This window comes from Emys orbicularis, chromosome 12, assembly GCF_028017835.1.
Source record: "Emys orbicularis isolate rEmyOrb1 chromosome 12, rEmyOrb1.hap1, whole genome shotgun sequence".
NCBI lineage: Eukaryota > Metazoa > Chordata > Testudines > Emydidae > Emys > Emys orbicularis.
In genome coordinates this window covers 12433594-12447298 of record NC_088694.1, presented here as the reverse complement: position 1 = coordinate 12447298, position 13705 = coordinate 12433594, and the positions used below count along the sequence as shown (strand labels likewise).

The 13705-nt window shown below is 39.4% G+C and overlaps 1 protein-coding gene across 1 annotated transcript in view; it reads right to left on the bottom strand.

The window, feature by feature from the left end:
- BMP7 (bone morphogenetic protein 7) overlaps nt 1-11384 on the bottom strand; it is a 49608-nt gene extending 38224 nt beyond the window's left edge. Inside the window, exon 1 of the mRNA XM_065414444.1 lies at nt 10961-11384. Coding sequence (XP_065270516.1) covers nt 10961-11384 — 424 coding nt within the window. The remainder of the gene's footprint in view (nt 1-10960) is intronic.
- Nucleotides 11385-13705: the final 2321 nt, after the last annotated feature.

Genomic DNA, 13705 nt, shown 5'->3' with positions numbered 1-13705 from the left:
CTCAGTAGGCAGACTGTTTCACCATGTAGGATAAGAGATTCCACTTGGGCCCAAGTATGGAAAAATCTTGATCTTCTAGTGACCCTGTCCTAGAATTAAATGGCTGTTTAGTCAAAAGCTTCTCTTTCCACTGTCAAGGATGGTGAGATCAATAGTGATTATTTTCAGCTATTCCTTACTGAAGCTTAGTGCAAGTATATTTGTGTCATTAGGGGGCCTAGTGGTAAAGCAGTTAAAATACAAGTGGGCACGTTTATTGTTTCCTCCAGAAGGAAACAACCAACCACCAGCAGCCCTGGATTTTCCCGGTTTCAAATAAACATTTATTGCTTCATGTAGCTAACAGACTGTGAGGCTAACGTTACATTTTTTCTTAAAACAACAACAAAAACCCTCCCTTCTCTTAACAATTGCTGAATTTTTAAGTCTATGTTCAGAAAGGGGAATTTAAACCCAGCAGAATGTTTATAGCACCACACAAGGTTCAGGAAAAGTGATGGACAGTATTCTTTATTAATCTCTAGAGAGTCCCCATAGAGTTATAATTATTGCATAGTAATAAATAAATAAGTAAAAGTAGCAAGACTGAAATGTTCAGAGTCTTTTGAATGGTACCAGCAATTAGTTTTAAACTTCTTGAAAACTGGTTGGTTTTTTTGTTTTGTTTTGTTTTGTTAGCTTCCTGCATGCCAGCATAATGGGTACCGGTGATCAATTCTTGTTAGTTATGAATATTTGCCATTTGGGATTTTATAGATAATAGACATATGCTAAGAAAAAAAAACACATGTTAAAATAATCATTCAAATCCTAATAAGTTGTAAAGAAATAGAACTCATTATTTATAATTTTTAGCTCTTGTATAGTGCTATTAAAATGATAGACCAGATCTTGCATCTCTACTTGGAAGCAAAGCTCCCATTGTCAATTGGAGTTTCAGGCATGAATTAGGCCCCAAGTAAAATAAATTTACCTCTTAACTTAAATTACTACTCACAAATATTGATGCTGTGTTATTTTACAAGTATTTTTGGTACTTCTTCCAGGTCCTTTATTTATTTACTTCACTGCCATTGAGCTGTAGAGACCACAAATTGGTAAAATGTTAGGATGTGCACAATCCCACTGACTCCAAGAAGATGCGATAACTGGAGGCAGAATTTAGCCCAATGGCTGCATTCATGGAGTTAAATCATGCCCTGATTTACAACCCCATCAAACATGATGAAGATGCTGTGCCAGATCCTCAGCGGTTGTCAACTGTTTTGACTCCATTGCCTTCAATGGAGCTATTCCAGTTTAACTGAGGATCTTGGTCTGATTACATTGACAGGGTTGCATGGAGGTGTAATTCAGAGCAGAATCTGATTTAAAAATCTGTTAAGACCAAGGCTAAAGAAAGGAAACTTTTTTCCTACTTGAAAGCAATCATGCATGGGCAGACAACTTTTTTTTTTAAAACAACCGCTGGAATGATAATTGGCTTGGTCTATGTGAAGTTGTTCCCTCATTAGGAACATAGTCAAATGAGGGTCATGCTAATTTTAAAAACAGAGGATGGCAGTGTATGGTTTTTAAGAGCTTCCCATGAAGATATAAGTAAAAGGATTTTCTCTACTACAAAGCCTGCATAGTTTCCCAGGCCAGGTGGACCTGATAGTACTGGCTGCATGCTGAAATATCTCATCCCCACCCTTCAGGCACTTTAACTGTAAGCCTTTCCAGACACACTGACTAAACACTTTCAAGATGAACCTAGAAAAGGGTGGTGGTGGTTGTTGTTTTAGCCATAAGCTAAGTATGAGCTTGTTGATCTAATTGCAAAATGAGCTTTTACAAACTTTGAGGAATATTTGTATCATCTTTAAAAGGGCAGAATCAGCAAAACTCAAAATCGGAACATTGAAAATTCACAGCTCTTCTATTTTCAAAACAAGGCAGAGTTTTTACTCAGCATAAAATTTAATTCAACGTGACAACAAAAGAATCTAACTTGGAAGCAGTTCCAGGAAGATAAAGATGGTAAAGAATAACATGTGACCTCAGATATGCAACAGAAACTTAATACTCTATGGATAAATTTTTCAGACAGTTTGGAAATAGTTGAAGGTAATTTATGAGAAGACTTGAGTGACAAAGCACATTACTTGAAGTGCCTTTCCTTCACTAGGCACTTTCTAAATTCTTTCTCTTTCATTTCTTTATTCTCAGGAGACTTTTAAATCCACTGAACCAAAACAACACTTTGTTTGTTGGTATAGTGCAACACTGGCACAGATGGTAAAACACTGCACCTGTTCCAATAAAATGGGAAATTTGTGAGATTCAAAAACATAGCACTCATTAACAGAAGTGTTCTGAAACATGGACAGTTTGTACTTTTTGAATACCTTCCTGGAAAGAAAAAAAAAACCTCTGTTTTTATCATGTTACATTTAAAATAAAATAGATGCATTTAATCAAAATTATGTCTCTTTTTTGTGTAAGAGACAACATGTTGTTAAAGTAAATATGAGTACCTCTGACTTAATTTTTTTTTTTAAGAAAATAATTTGGTTTATGTACTCCTATATTTCTTGGTATTTTTAATCAAATTGACAATATAAATATACAGCCAAATTCTGTCATCCTTATTCATGCTGAGCAGTACCTCACTGGCTAGTCTCAGAGAAATAAATGGGGCTACTCAAGGAGTAAGGTATTATTATTGCAAGTACAGGTGACAGAATCTGTATCATAATGATCAGATAACAAAAATGTCAGTTTTAAGCTGCCAATAAATAAAAGCATGCTGGGAATAATTGCATCCACAAAATCACTCTTGATAGCTATCAGCGAAATTCACTATGTAAGGGTTATCTTCGGCGCACAAGTAATATGCTGTATAACATTTGACAGAAAGAAAAACTGGATCCTAAGTGAGAAGGAACGTTAACTGATAGCTAAACAAAATATAAATCACTTCAAACATTTCTCCCAATGATCGGTTGCTATTGTTCAACAACCCATACCCCCCCCCCTCTCTCTCTCTCTCTCTCTCTCTCACACACACACACACACACACACACACACACACACACTACAAAATGTCATGAAAATTCCTAAGTATCATTTAATTTTGGCAGCTCTGCACTGTAAAGCCATTTATATAAAACTGTGGTTGGCAGCTCTCACTCTTCCATGGGAACAAATTAACATTGGCATTCCAAACACAGGAAAGTAAGGAAATTAGAAACACAGTTTATATTTGGCCAGCACTTTGAAATACTGTACCATGCTACTGATGTCAATTAATGAAAAGCAGAATTTTGCGGACAGGGTCTGGTTTTGAGACATATTAACACACGTTAAATATGTTTGCACAGGAACTAGATTGTAAGCATCTTGGTTGCAAAACAATAAAGCAATTACACTAAAACTTGTAGTCTCAGAGTTGCCATTAATTCAATCCACTCAATCTGGATCTCTAACGGATTTTCACTGCACTCAACATGTAGCTGACACAAATGTTTAAAAGAATGAGAATGTTACTCTGGGGCCCAATTCTGTATTCTTACTCACAGGCATTCTTGTAGAAGCCAACAGACCTGATTCTGATTTCAGTGCAAATCTGGAGTAACTCTACTTAAATTAATGGAGTTTCACTGATTTTTACACCAATGTAAATCAGATCAGCATCACATCCTGAATACAGTCCTGAAGCTCTATTCATGAGAGTATGGACTTCAAAAATAAGCACCTGAATTTTCATAAATATGTCAAGATATGTATTATTTTTGAAAGATATTGACAAAATCATAAAGCCTCTTGTTTTTACATTTATACAAAAAAAATCTAGGTGGCAGATAATCTGATGGCATAACTCTATTGACTTCAATGGAGTTATGCCAACAGATAATTTGGCTCTACAATCTTTACACCATATTGTTTATTTGTGCTGAGGTTCAGATATTTTGATACCAGTAATCTTTCATCACTGAGGGTTCTCCATATGAAACATGTCTTGTATTAAGATATATCACATTTTTGTCAAACAAAATATTTGTTAAATTCTGCTTGTTACAAAGACAGGAATTCAATGTAGTTCAACAACCTGGATTCAAATAATCATGATAAGAAGTGACTAATAGGATCTGGTTCATGTTTTGATTATTTGCAGTAAGGGAAACCTTTTCTCTAAACAACTAATTTCTAAGGTTAGGAAAGAAAACTATTTGAAGCCCGAAAATAAAATACTGCGTGCTGATTATTTCTGTATAGGGACACTTGACCAGATTCAGAATTCAGTTATCCTGGTGTAAATCTGGAGTGAGTTTAATGTAGTTACTTTAGACTTACATTGGTGTAAATGAGTGTAAGGGGGCAGATCCAATGGAGCTATGCCAATTTACATGGCTGAAGATCTAGCCAAAAATCTGCTCCTAGGCCCCAATCATATAAACATTTATGCTTGTCATTAACTTTATCCATGTGAGTTGTCCTATTGAGTAGTCCCACTGACTTCAAATGTTTACAAGATCAGAACCTTAGTTCTGAAACTAACTTTTAAACATACAGGCCACTAATTTCTTTTAAAAAGTGATACTTTTTACAATTCATAACTTAAATATATATTTTTATCTAACTGAATATTTTGACTCTGGCTTGGAAGAAGTTGTCTGTATTTGGAAGGGAATTAAAAATACTATGTCCTCCTAGTGCTGTATATCATCAGGTAACCTCTCTATCTGGCCACTATTAATATTTCCTTAACTTATTCAGTCACTCAGATGACTTCATCTATCATCTCAGTGTTTCTCTGGTATTCATCAACTTAGAATAACTTAGATATGTAAAACTAAATGTGTTACATTTTAACCACATATTAGCAGTTTCTACACAAATATTAGCATTTCTTCACTTGGTCCAAGGATAGAAACCATATTAGCACTACCAACATATTTGATTTAACTTAACTAAAAACAGAGGCTCTTGCAATTTAATATATTGATTTTACCAGTGGGACTTAAATCTTTTATAATAAGTGTATACAGCTGCACCACTCACCCTCTGCCACTTTTAAACCTAATCCCCACATTCCTCCTGACAATAACATGACAGGATCCACACATCCTTGTATTAGCCTTAACCCCGGTGACACTGCCAGAATGTATTAAACTAAAGCATAGCAATGTCCTATTTAAAAGAAGCCTGTCGACAGCCCTGACTAGGCTTTAATAGTTAATCTTTTTTTTTTTTTAATTAATGTTTCCAACCACTCGTGCAACCTTCCCCACCCACAAAAGTGTTCCAAACTGTACACAAGCTTACTTACAAAAGAAAACTTAAAGATTGATTTTCATGATGTATGCCAACAGGCTGTTAAACTTAGTCTGAAGAGAGAATGGTAGAGACAATTCTCACACAAGCAAAAGGGTGGGTTTTAAGAGAGGGGTAGCATATCCTAAACCAACGGTTAATAATACAGTGTTTACCACTTCTATAAAGCAAGGTACTGTAGTCCTTACTTGGGGGGGTGGGGGGGTGGGGAAACACCTCTCACTGTGGGATTGCAAGATCTGGTCCTAAGGGCTTGTTTTCTTCAAATTACCTTACCTTACATTGTGGCTGTTTTAAACTACAGGTCCTGTTAAGGGCTTCAGCTTCCAGGGATAATATGCCTGGGAGCAATGAAGAGAGTATGCTGCTGTGGCCAAAGTTACATCCTTTGACAAGGAGCAGACAGAATGGACCAGCCCTCCAGTCCTATCCAGGCCTGCTTGCCAATGTAGCCATTGGAAGAGCAACGACTGTGACTGTGACTGTGTCCTGCACAGAAGTACAAGGGAATGAGAGGCCTTCATGTTCCCTTTCCTACCCCCTTCACAGGGTCAGCTACAGTCTGTACCCTAAATAATGAGTCAGTCTGCGCAACTCCTTTGTGAAGCAGGTAACTAACTCCTAGTCTCATTTCCCATTTTACAGATAAGGAAGTGAGAATGAAATTCAGTGTTTTCCTGTAGGATTGGTCTGTACATTCCAAGAATACTGGATAGCTCCTTGCTACACAGACACAATATTTCATTATTTTTATTTGATGTCGTTTGCTACAAACTTTTCCCCATAAGCTAATTCCACGCCACCTAATCATTGGTGGATCCATACTGTCTGAAACTATCACAGGGCATATCTGTTCAGGCTTGAGAACTGTAACAGGACTAGAGGGCAGTGGTGGAGGGGAGGGGGGAATCTGATGGTTTGGCCTAATATATGGGCCAAATCATCTGATCATGAGCAGACATTCAGGACCAAGATTTAATCTGCTTTGTTTCAAGTGGGAGATACGTGAAGATCAAAAGTTCAAATCCAGGTCAAATATCCTTGAAAATCTTTGATTTATATAAGCAGGAAAATGAGGTTTAAAAGAAGTGATTATGAAAGGGTTACTAAAAACACAGCTGTACACGTACTCTTATATCTAAGACTCTCTAAAGCAAAACCGTGTGACATCTATATTAACCTTTGGCTGTACACCAGTGAAGGCCTGTAGTGAGCTGGAATGCAAGGCAGCCCCTTCCAAATTTTAACACAAGCCAGGTTACAGCTGCAAATGCCTGCAGCCCGTGCTCACTTTATAAAGTATTCCCCAGAGGAAATTTTTTAACTGTTATAGAATCTTTTTCTAATACCCTACAGTGTTAAAGCCTGTTATTAAAGGGCAAAGAGATGGTTCTCTATGCCAAACACTTGTCAACAAAAAGGATAGCCAGATGGTATGAAATAAAATGAAACTTAGGGGCTCTTCAGCTTCTTGATTTACATTAACAAAAGCCACTTTCACACGCTTCTTCCAAGAATGACTAATTTTCTGGTTTTTTTAATCTCATTTTTTCAAGGATTAAACAATTTTATCCATTTTATAATCAGCTATGAGACAAATTAACTGATTGCACATCACTCGTGCTGGGTCTTTTAAAAAAAAAAAAAAAAGTCAAGGAAGAACTATTTACCAAGTCAAGACTATTAACATAAAGACAATCCAATTATTTTTTAGAAAAAAAGCTCTCTGCAGCCTAGATGTTTTCTCGTTAGTTGCTGTTTATGAATTTGAAAATTAAGGTTGTGCAAGAGAACACTTTTTCTTTCAAATGAAATCCAGAGGAATACAATTTATAGTAATACCCTTATAAGCCTGGTCATTATTTATTTAAATTAGGTATTCAGACCTATGTGGCCTAATTCTGCTTTTGTTTACATCCAAGCCTATTCCTGACACAGCCCCATTCCTCATCCATCTCAGTACTGGTGTAACTGAGAACAGAAACTGGCCCATGAGTTAACTGGATCTAGTGCTATATCTAGTTAATTAGCAAGCTATTATAATAATGCTACTTGCTCAATATAAACTTAGTTTGTTTCAAGCTACCCTTGAAATAAAGCACCTGTATTCTGATTCCTAACCACTAAGGTCAAATGTAAACTCTTTGAGCAAATTCAGCCCTGATTTAACTCCACAGAAGTCAATGAATTTATCTCCTCTTTCATATCTTGTAATTTATTATCATATGTAAAGCCTTTTAAGCCTAACAAAAACTGTCTTTCTAGATGGATGAAGAAACATGTTCAAAGAGAGAAAGTATATCAGTAGACTAACCTTTGGAAGTCACACAGATCTGCAATAACATAGCTTGTTTACTGAAGCTTAGATTTAGTAATGACTTCTCTACTTACTCTCACTTCCCTCATTACTAAGATGCACATTTTATTATGCTGTGACACTTCCTCATTGTGCTGGCTTTAGAATGTAATAAAAACCTACCTGTGAAATACAATGCCCACAGAGTATCTCTTACAAAACTAGGACACAGTTTAATACTGACTTCATTTAGCAATTCAGCTCTGATTTAAATGGAATCATTGTAGAAAGCTTTAAAAAAAAACAGTCTACAATAGATCTAATTTTCACTGTATGCCATAGAAAACTGTTCATACTAGAGCAGGTGTTGTGTTTGACTATAAATGTAAGTTAGGAGCTAGTCTGATTCATTAAAAAGTCCATAAACAAGCCAGGCTTTGTCCGATACAGATGAAAGAACGATGACTATAATGGGATGAAAGGTGTGCACAGTGATGAAGAAAGCTATTGCAGATCTATGTCCTTTTTAAACTTGTCCTGGCATGCACTGTTGACAGGGGAACAAAACAGTACAGATAAACCTCTCAAAAGTGCCTTGTTGGTAATAATTCCACCTGTCTATATAAAACCATTGACTATTGCCTACCTTCTGACTAATGACTGGCCATCCTGACAGCAATTAAATAAAACTATAATGGATCATTTTGCTTGAAGAATACTTGTATGCTTTCTAAACTAACTACAGAAGCCAAGAGTTGTGATGGAGTGCATAATAATCTTAGGGTTACATTTTGTAACTTCTGTTTACATATATGCAATCACTCTGTGTTCTGTGATACTCCTATAGAACAAGAGCTATCCAAAAATTGTTCTATATCAGGGGTCGGCAACGTTCGGCACGCGGCTCGCCAGGGTAAGCACCGTGGCGGGCCGGGCCAGTTTTATTTACCTGCTGACACGGCAGGTTCGGCCGATCGCGGACCCCACTGGCCACGGTTCGCCGTCCCAGGCCAATGGGGGTGGCGAGAAGCCGTGGCCAGCACATCGCTCGCCCGAGCCGCTTCCCACCGCCCCCATTGGCCCGGGACGGCGAACCGCGGCCAGTGGGGGCCGCGATCGGCCGAACCTGGTGCGTCAGCAGGTAAATAAAATTGGCCCGGCCCGCCAGGGTGCTTACCCTGGTGAGCCACGTGCCGAACGTTGCCGACCCCTGTTCTATATTGTATAATATGTTGATTAATTTCACTATAATCACACTTTGGGCTAAAATGTCTGTGTGCGATATAATCTGCTTTAGAGCCTGAACCTTAATATGTTTTATACAAAACTGCCATGGACTTCAAAGATGATCTTTCCTTACATAATGAGTATGAGACTGGGTTCCTAGAGCTGTACTTATGAAAGCTACATTGGAACTAACTTTGCTTTTTATAAAGGATATAATTATTCCCCTGGAGATAAATGTTTCTTTATCTGGAGTTGACTCATATTAATTACTTATCCCTTTCACAAAATCCTCCTTTTACAATATAAAAAGAAAAATGTAAGTTTTAGTTTCATTATTTCAACATCCTTTGTTTTCTGTTAGAGCTTATTGAGTGTCCCCGCATTCTCAGCCTTAGACTGTACTTTATACTTAAAACTAAGGTACCAGCAAGCACTTTGTTAACGTGATCTCTTATCTTTAAACTCTAATATTTAACCACCAACTGTAATTTTGGATGTTCAAATATTTGATTTTAAAAGGTATTATTGATGATTGGTTTAAATATCTAAAAGAGATTAGACAAGCATTATAATTCTAAATGGAACCTATTATCACTTTCAGAAAAGTGTAGACCCTGGCCAAATGTAGCTCATAGAGCCCTCCTGTGAGGCTCATGGTATTTAATATGGATGTGTGACTCATGGAAACTGGAAGTCCAGCATAGAATACTCCATCTTCAGGTATCACCAAGATTGCAATGGAATGGTAACTGTATATAATCATAACTATTCAACTGTGTGGCATAGAGCTTATACTGCTACTAGTGATTCTCCTTTAGGTCAAGTGCCAGGAGAAGGATTATGGTTCAATTTCTGTTGCCACCAGGAAGTTCTAGGTGGCCATGGTGTGAACCATAGTGCCAACCCTTAAGTCCTAGACAATGATGGATTTTTTTACAGTATTAAAGATAAGGGTGCTTGCAATCTGTACCAGTTTATTATTTTTATGCATCAGGTGTATCCCTCTTGCATCTCATTAAGGCAAAGTTTGAGTTGATCCTGTTTTGAAACTACGGTTCAGATTTGGTCTTGAAATTGTAGGCACCCAATCTGTACATTCGGTGGTTTCAGAGCCACACGTGATGAGTGCTAAAACTGGATACAGCAAACTCCGACCTATAATTATATATTTAAAATAGAATGCTGGCCATGACAGCGTTTTACTCAAATCCTGACCAGTTAGTCCACAAGGCCATACAATCTACAGCAGACAAATAGAACTCAGCTTGGACCACGGCATCCAATTAGAGGCCTAGAGCTGCATTCAAAGGTGACAACTTTCCCGTCATTTGCATAAACCCATCCACAGACATGTGCTTGTGAAAGAAGGCAAATTAGCTGCCTAAAACTGCGGTCAATAGAAAGAGCGGCAGGAGTAAATAAGGATTTACCATGGAATCCCTCTCAGCCAATGAAGAAGCTTGGCTTGGCCCTTTCCATTTAGTTAATGCTGTCTTCCCTGCTCCACTGGACTCCATCCATTTACAGCCGCTCGAGTGCCATGGTGATCATTTACATGACTCCAAGCCCAGGGCTTTGAACTACGCGGCAGCTCGTGGTCTTGTGCTGGTTTCACATCTTCCTTGGAGGTTCAATATGCAGGCCAGAGCCGCTCGTGATTCTTGTCAAGACCCGCACCGGAGAACCCCACCTCTGGGACAGGCAAAATAACCAGTGGCAGGGGTAGGAGGAAGAATTCGGCATGTGGGGTGAGAGCTGATTCAGCACAATACATGAGCTTGTAAAAATCCTAATGATGTGAAATAGGGACTGAGCCCTGCCCAGCTGAATTTCAATATTACTGCCATTTACGTATCACATAAAAAAGTAGTTTTTCCTCGGGCTACTTATTTTCCCTGTCCTGCCACTGGAGCCACCTGCCACCTGTGCCCACCATTAGAGACACTTGGCCCTATCAGAGACACTTGTGCCATCAGATTCTTGTCCTCCCTTTGCCCACAGGAGAGATCTGCCCCATCTCGCCCCCAGGCACTAATCGCAATCTCAGGCACTCCCTCCTCCGCAAAAAAAAAAAAAGTCTCATCCCAGAGCTCCCCGGGACGGGGGTTAGAGACTCACCCAGATTCACGAAGCTCATAACCATGTCTGCCTCGGTGAGGAAGTTGCTGTCCTGTAGGCTGGCCAGGGGTGGCCCCTGGGTGCTGAAGATGGGCTTGTAAGGGTAGGAGAATCCCTCTCCCTCCTCTCCTGCCGTCTCCTCCTCCACCGACATGGCATTGTAGAGATCCAGCATGAACATGGGGGCAGAGTTCTGCTTGCCGTGCAGATGGGGCCGGGGCCGGTGGGGCAAACCCAGGATGGAGAGGATCTCCCGCTGAATCTCCCGGCGCTCCTGGCTCCGCAGCCTCCTGTGGATGAAACTCGAGTGCACCTCATTGTCCAAGGTGAAATCAGCCAGGATACAGCGCAGCCACAAGCAGGGAGCAGCAGCCCACAGGACCAGCAGCCAGGAGGCAGGCTGCCTGAGCCACACCACATGCATCTCTCTCCTCTCCTCCTTCACGCAGCTCCCTGTGGAGGGGAGGTAAAGAGATCCAGTGGGCTGGGGAGCAGGAATAAATACTTTACCATTAAAGACAGCTGGTGCCTGCCCCTCAAAGTTCTGATCACTTGGGTAGAGAGGGGAGATCCAGCTTCAGTGCTCTCATGATAAAAGTCTGGCTCTGGGGGAGGTTGTGTAGTTTGTAAAATCCATGTGATAGGAAAGAGATCAATGGAAAAGATAAATCCTGAGTGTTACTTTCCACCCTCTTCCGTTAGGGTCTGATCTCTTTCTCTTCACTTCTCACAGGCTAAGTCTAAGTACGTTTGAAATGCTGCTTTGCAGACAGCACTGGCAACAGGAGGTTGTATCTTGTGGGAGGAGCAGGCAGCAAAACTCAACACACTCTCTCTCTCTCTCCCCCTGTCCCTCCCTCTCTCTCCAAACTGCTTAGAAAAGAAAATCCATGTTACTGCCTAGAGCAGAAACATCTGATCAGGTTGCTTTTCAGGATGTTTATGGAAGCTGCTGGATTGGAAGAAAGGGTGAGCCATTTCTAAGTAGTTAAATTAATGTAAGCATGATTAAAGAGAAAGCACCCAAGGGGGAGGGGGTGGTTTATGTACAGGGAAGGGGGGGGGAATACTTTGAGAGAATTTGTATATATATAATAACACTGTCCAGAAGGGGGAAAACAATAAATGCATACATTTAAAATTTAATGATGTAAATATAATAGGCAGAGAGACCAGGGTCACTTTTTCCACAAGTAGATGGGGAGCAGGGGGAGTTAGTATAAGGAAGTGTCAAGGAAGACTGGGGGACTATGGGATGATAGAGAAACTTTAAAATACTAACAATTAATAATATTTAAAAGATTTTGAACCATCAGCTTCTGCACATTGCTAGGTTATGTCACTATATTATCTTACTACTCTCCCGTCACCTCTTCCCATTCTATTGTCTGTGACACTCACTTGTTGAATCTTGGCTTGAACTGGATTATCAAGTGTTAAAAGCAGGGAGTCGCAACTGTCTTTTACTACCTGTCTGTACAGCCTCTAGCACATTGGGGCCCATGATTGGGCCCTTTGGGATCTACTGTGATATAAAAAAAATTAATAAGAGTTAGTCACCAACTTTAACTACTGCTTCCCAACAGTTACTTGAAAAGAGAGGAGTGAAAATAATTCACAGTATATGCTGACTTTCAAATTCAGTCTTGGGAAGGAAGGGGGAATGAAGAAAGTGGGTCAGTCACACTAATTTTGACAGCATATGCCTTTGATATTTCCTGATGATTCTACCGTACTCGAAAGTCTCAGTACTTGATCCTGAACACCTTCTTCACCTACAAACACTTCTATAGGTCTGTGTATTTAAAGCATCATATAAGCAGTAACTAGCGATTTTTCATAAGAGGCCTATGAAAAGGGGATAGCCTGATTCGAAGAGGAAACTTAAGGCATATAATTGAAGTAAATCACCCTAAGGCCACCTAGTGAGTAAGTAATAGAGCCAGAATTAAGATTCCTAACTCCCAGCCCTGTACTCATTCCTCTGGGCCATATTGCTTCTCAAAGCTCCTAAATCAATGAGAGTTTTGGGTCCCCAATGGAGGTAACAAGAATGAGCTCTCAAAATCTTTTATACTCCCTGAGAAGCACTACCAACCAGCTGTCAAGCAGTGGGAAGGAGTAGGTAATTTACATCAAGCTTGTCTCTTGCTTCTGATCTTCCAGAGTCCCTTCACTTTGGCTTAGCTCTGTGATTTCAACTGCCTGCAATACTACACACAACTTTATTTTGTGTAACAACTTTTATACAAATCTTGGGCTTGATCCCAAGAAGTGCTGAGTACCTACAACACCTCTGAGAATCAGGCACTTTCTGTGTGAAAATGCTTGCCAAGTGTATAACTGAAATAGATTTGATAAGGTGGTTTTTTCCCCCCATTTTGTTTCCTATGTGCATTTGACAGCACCATGTCACTTCCACTGTTTCTCTTATATAGCCAGTTGGTTCCCATCTTGTTTGTGTGTGGATCTTTCACTCAGCAACAGGGGGAAGAAAAACATCTTAAAAATAGGAAAACATGATAGTCAAACCATCAAAATTGTCAAAGGGGACTCAAGAATGGGTGTAGTATCTAAAACTACTTGTAGCTCACTTTTTGAAACTGACTAGTTTTCAAGTTGACAGTGTCCCTTTAACTTTTCCTTTGGGGGGAAGGAAAGAAAAATAGTTGTATATTGGGAGTTGGAAGGTGTTTTGCCAGGAAACTGGTTGCTGAGACTTAGTTTATCATTTTTATGGGAGAT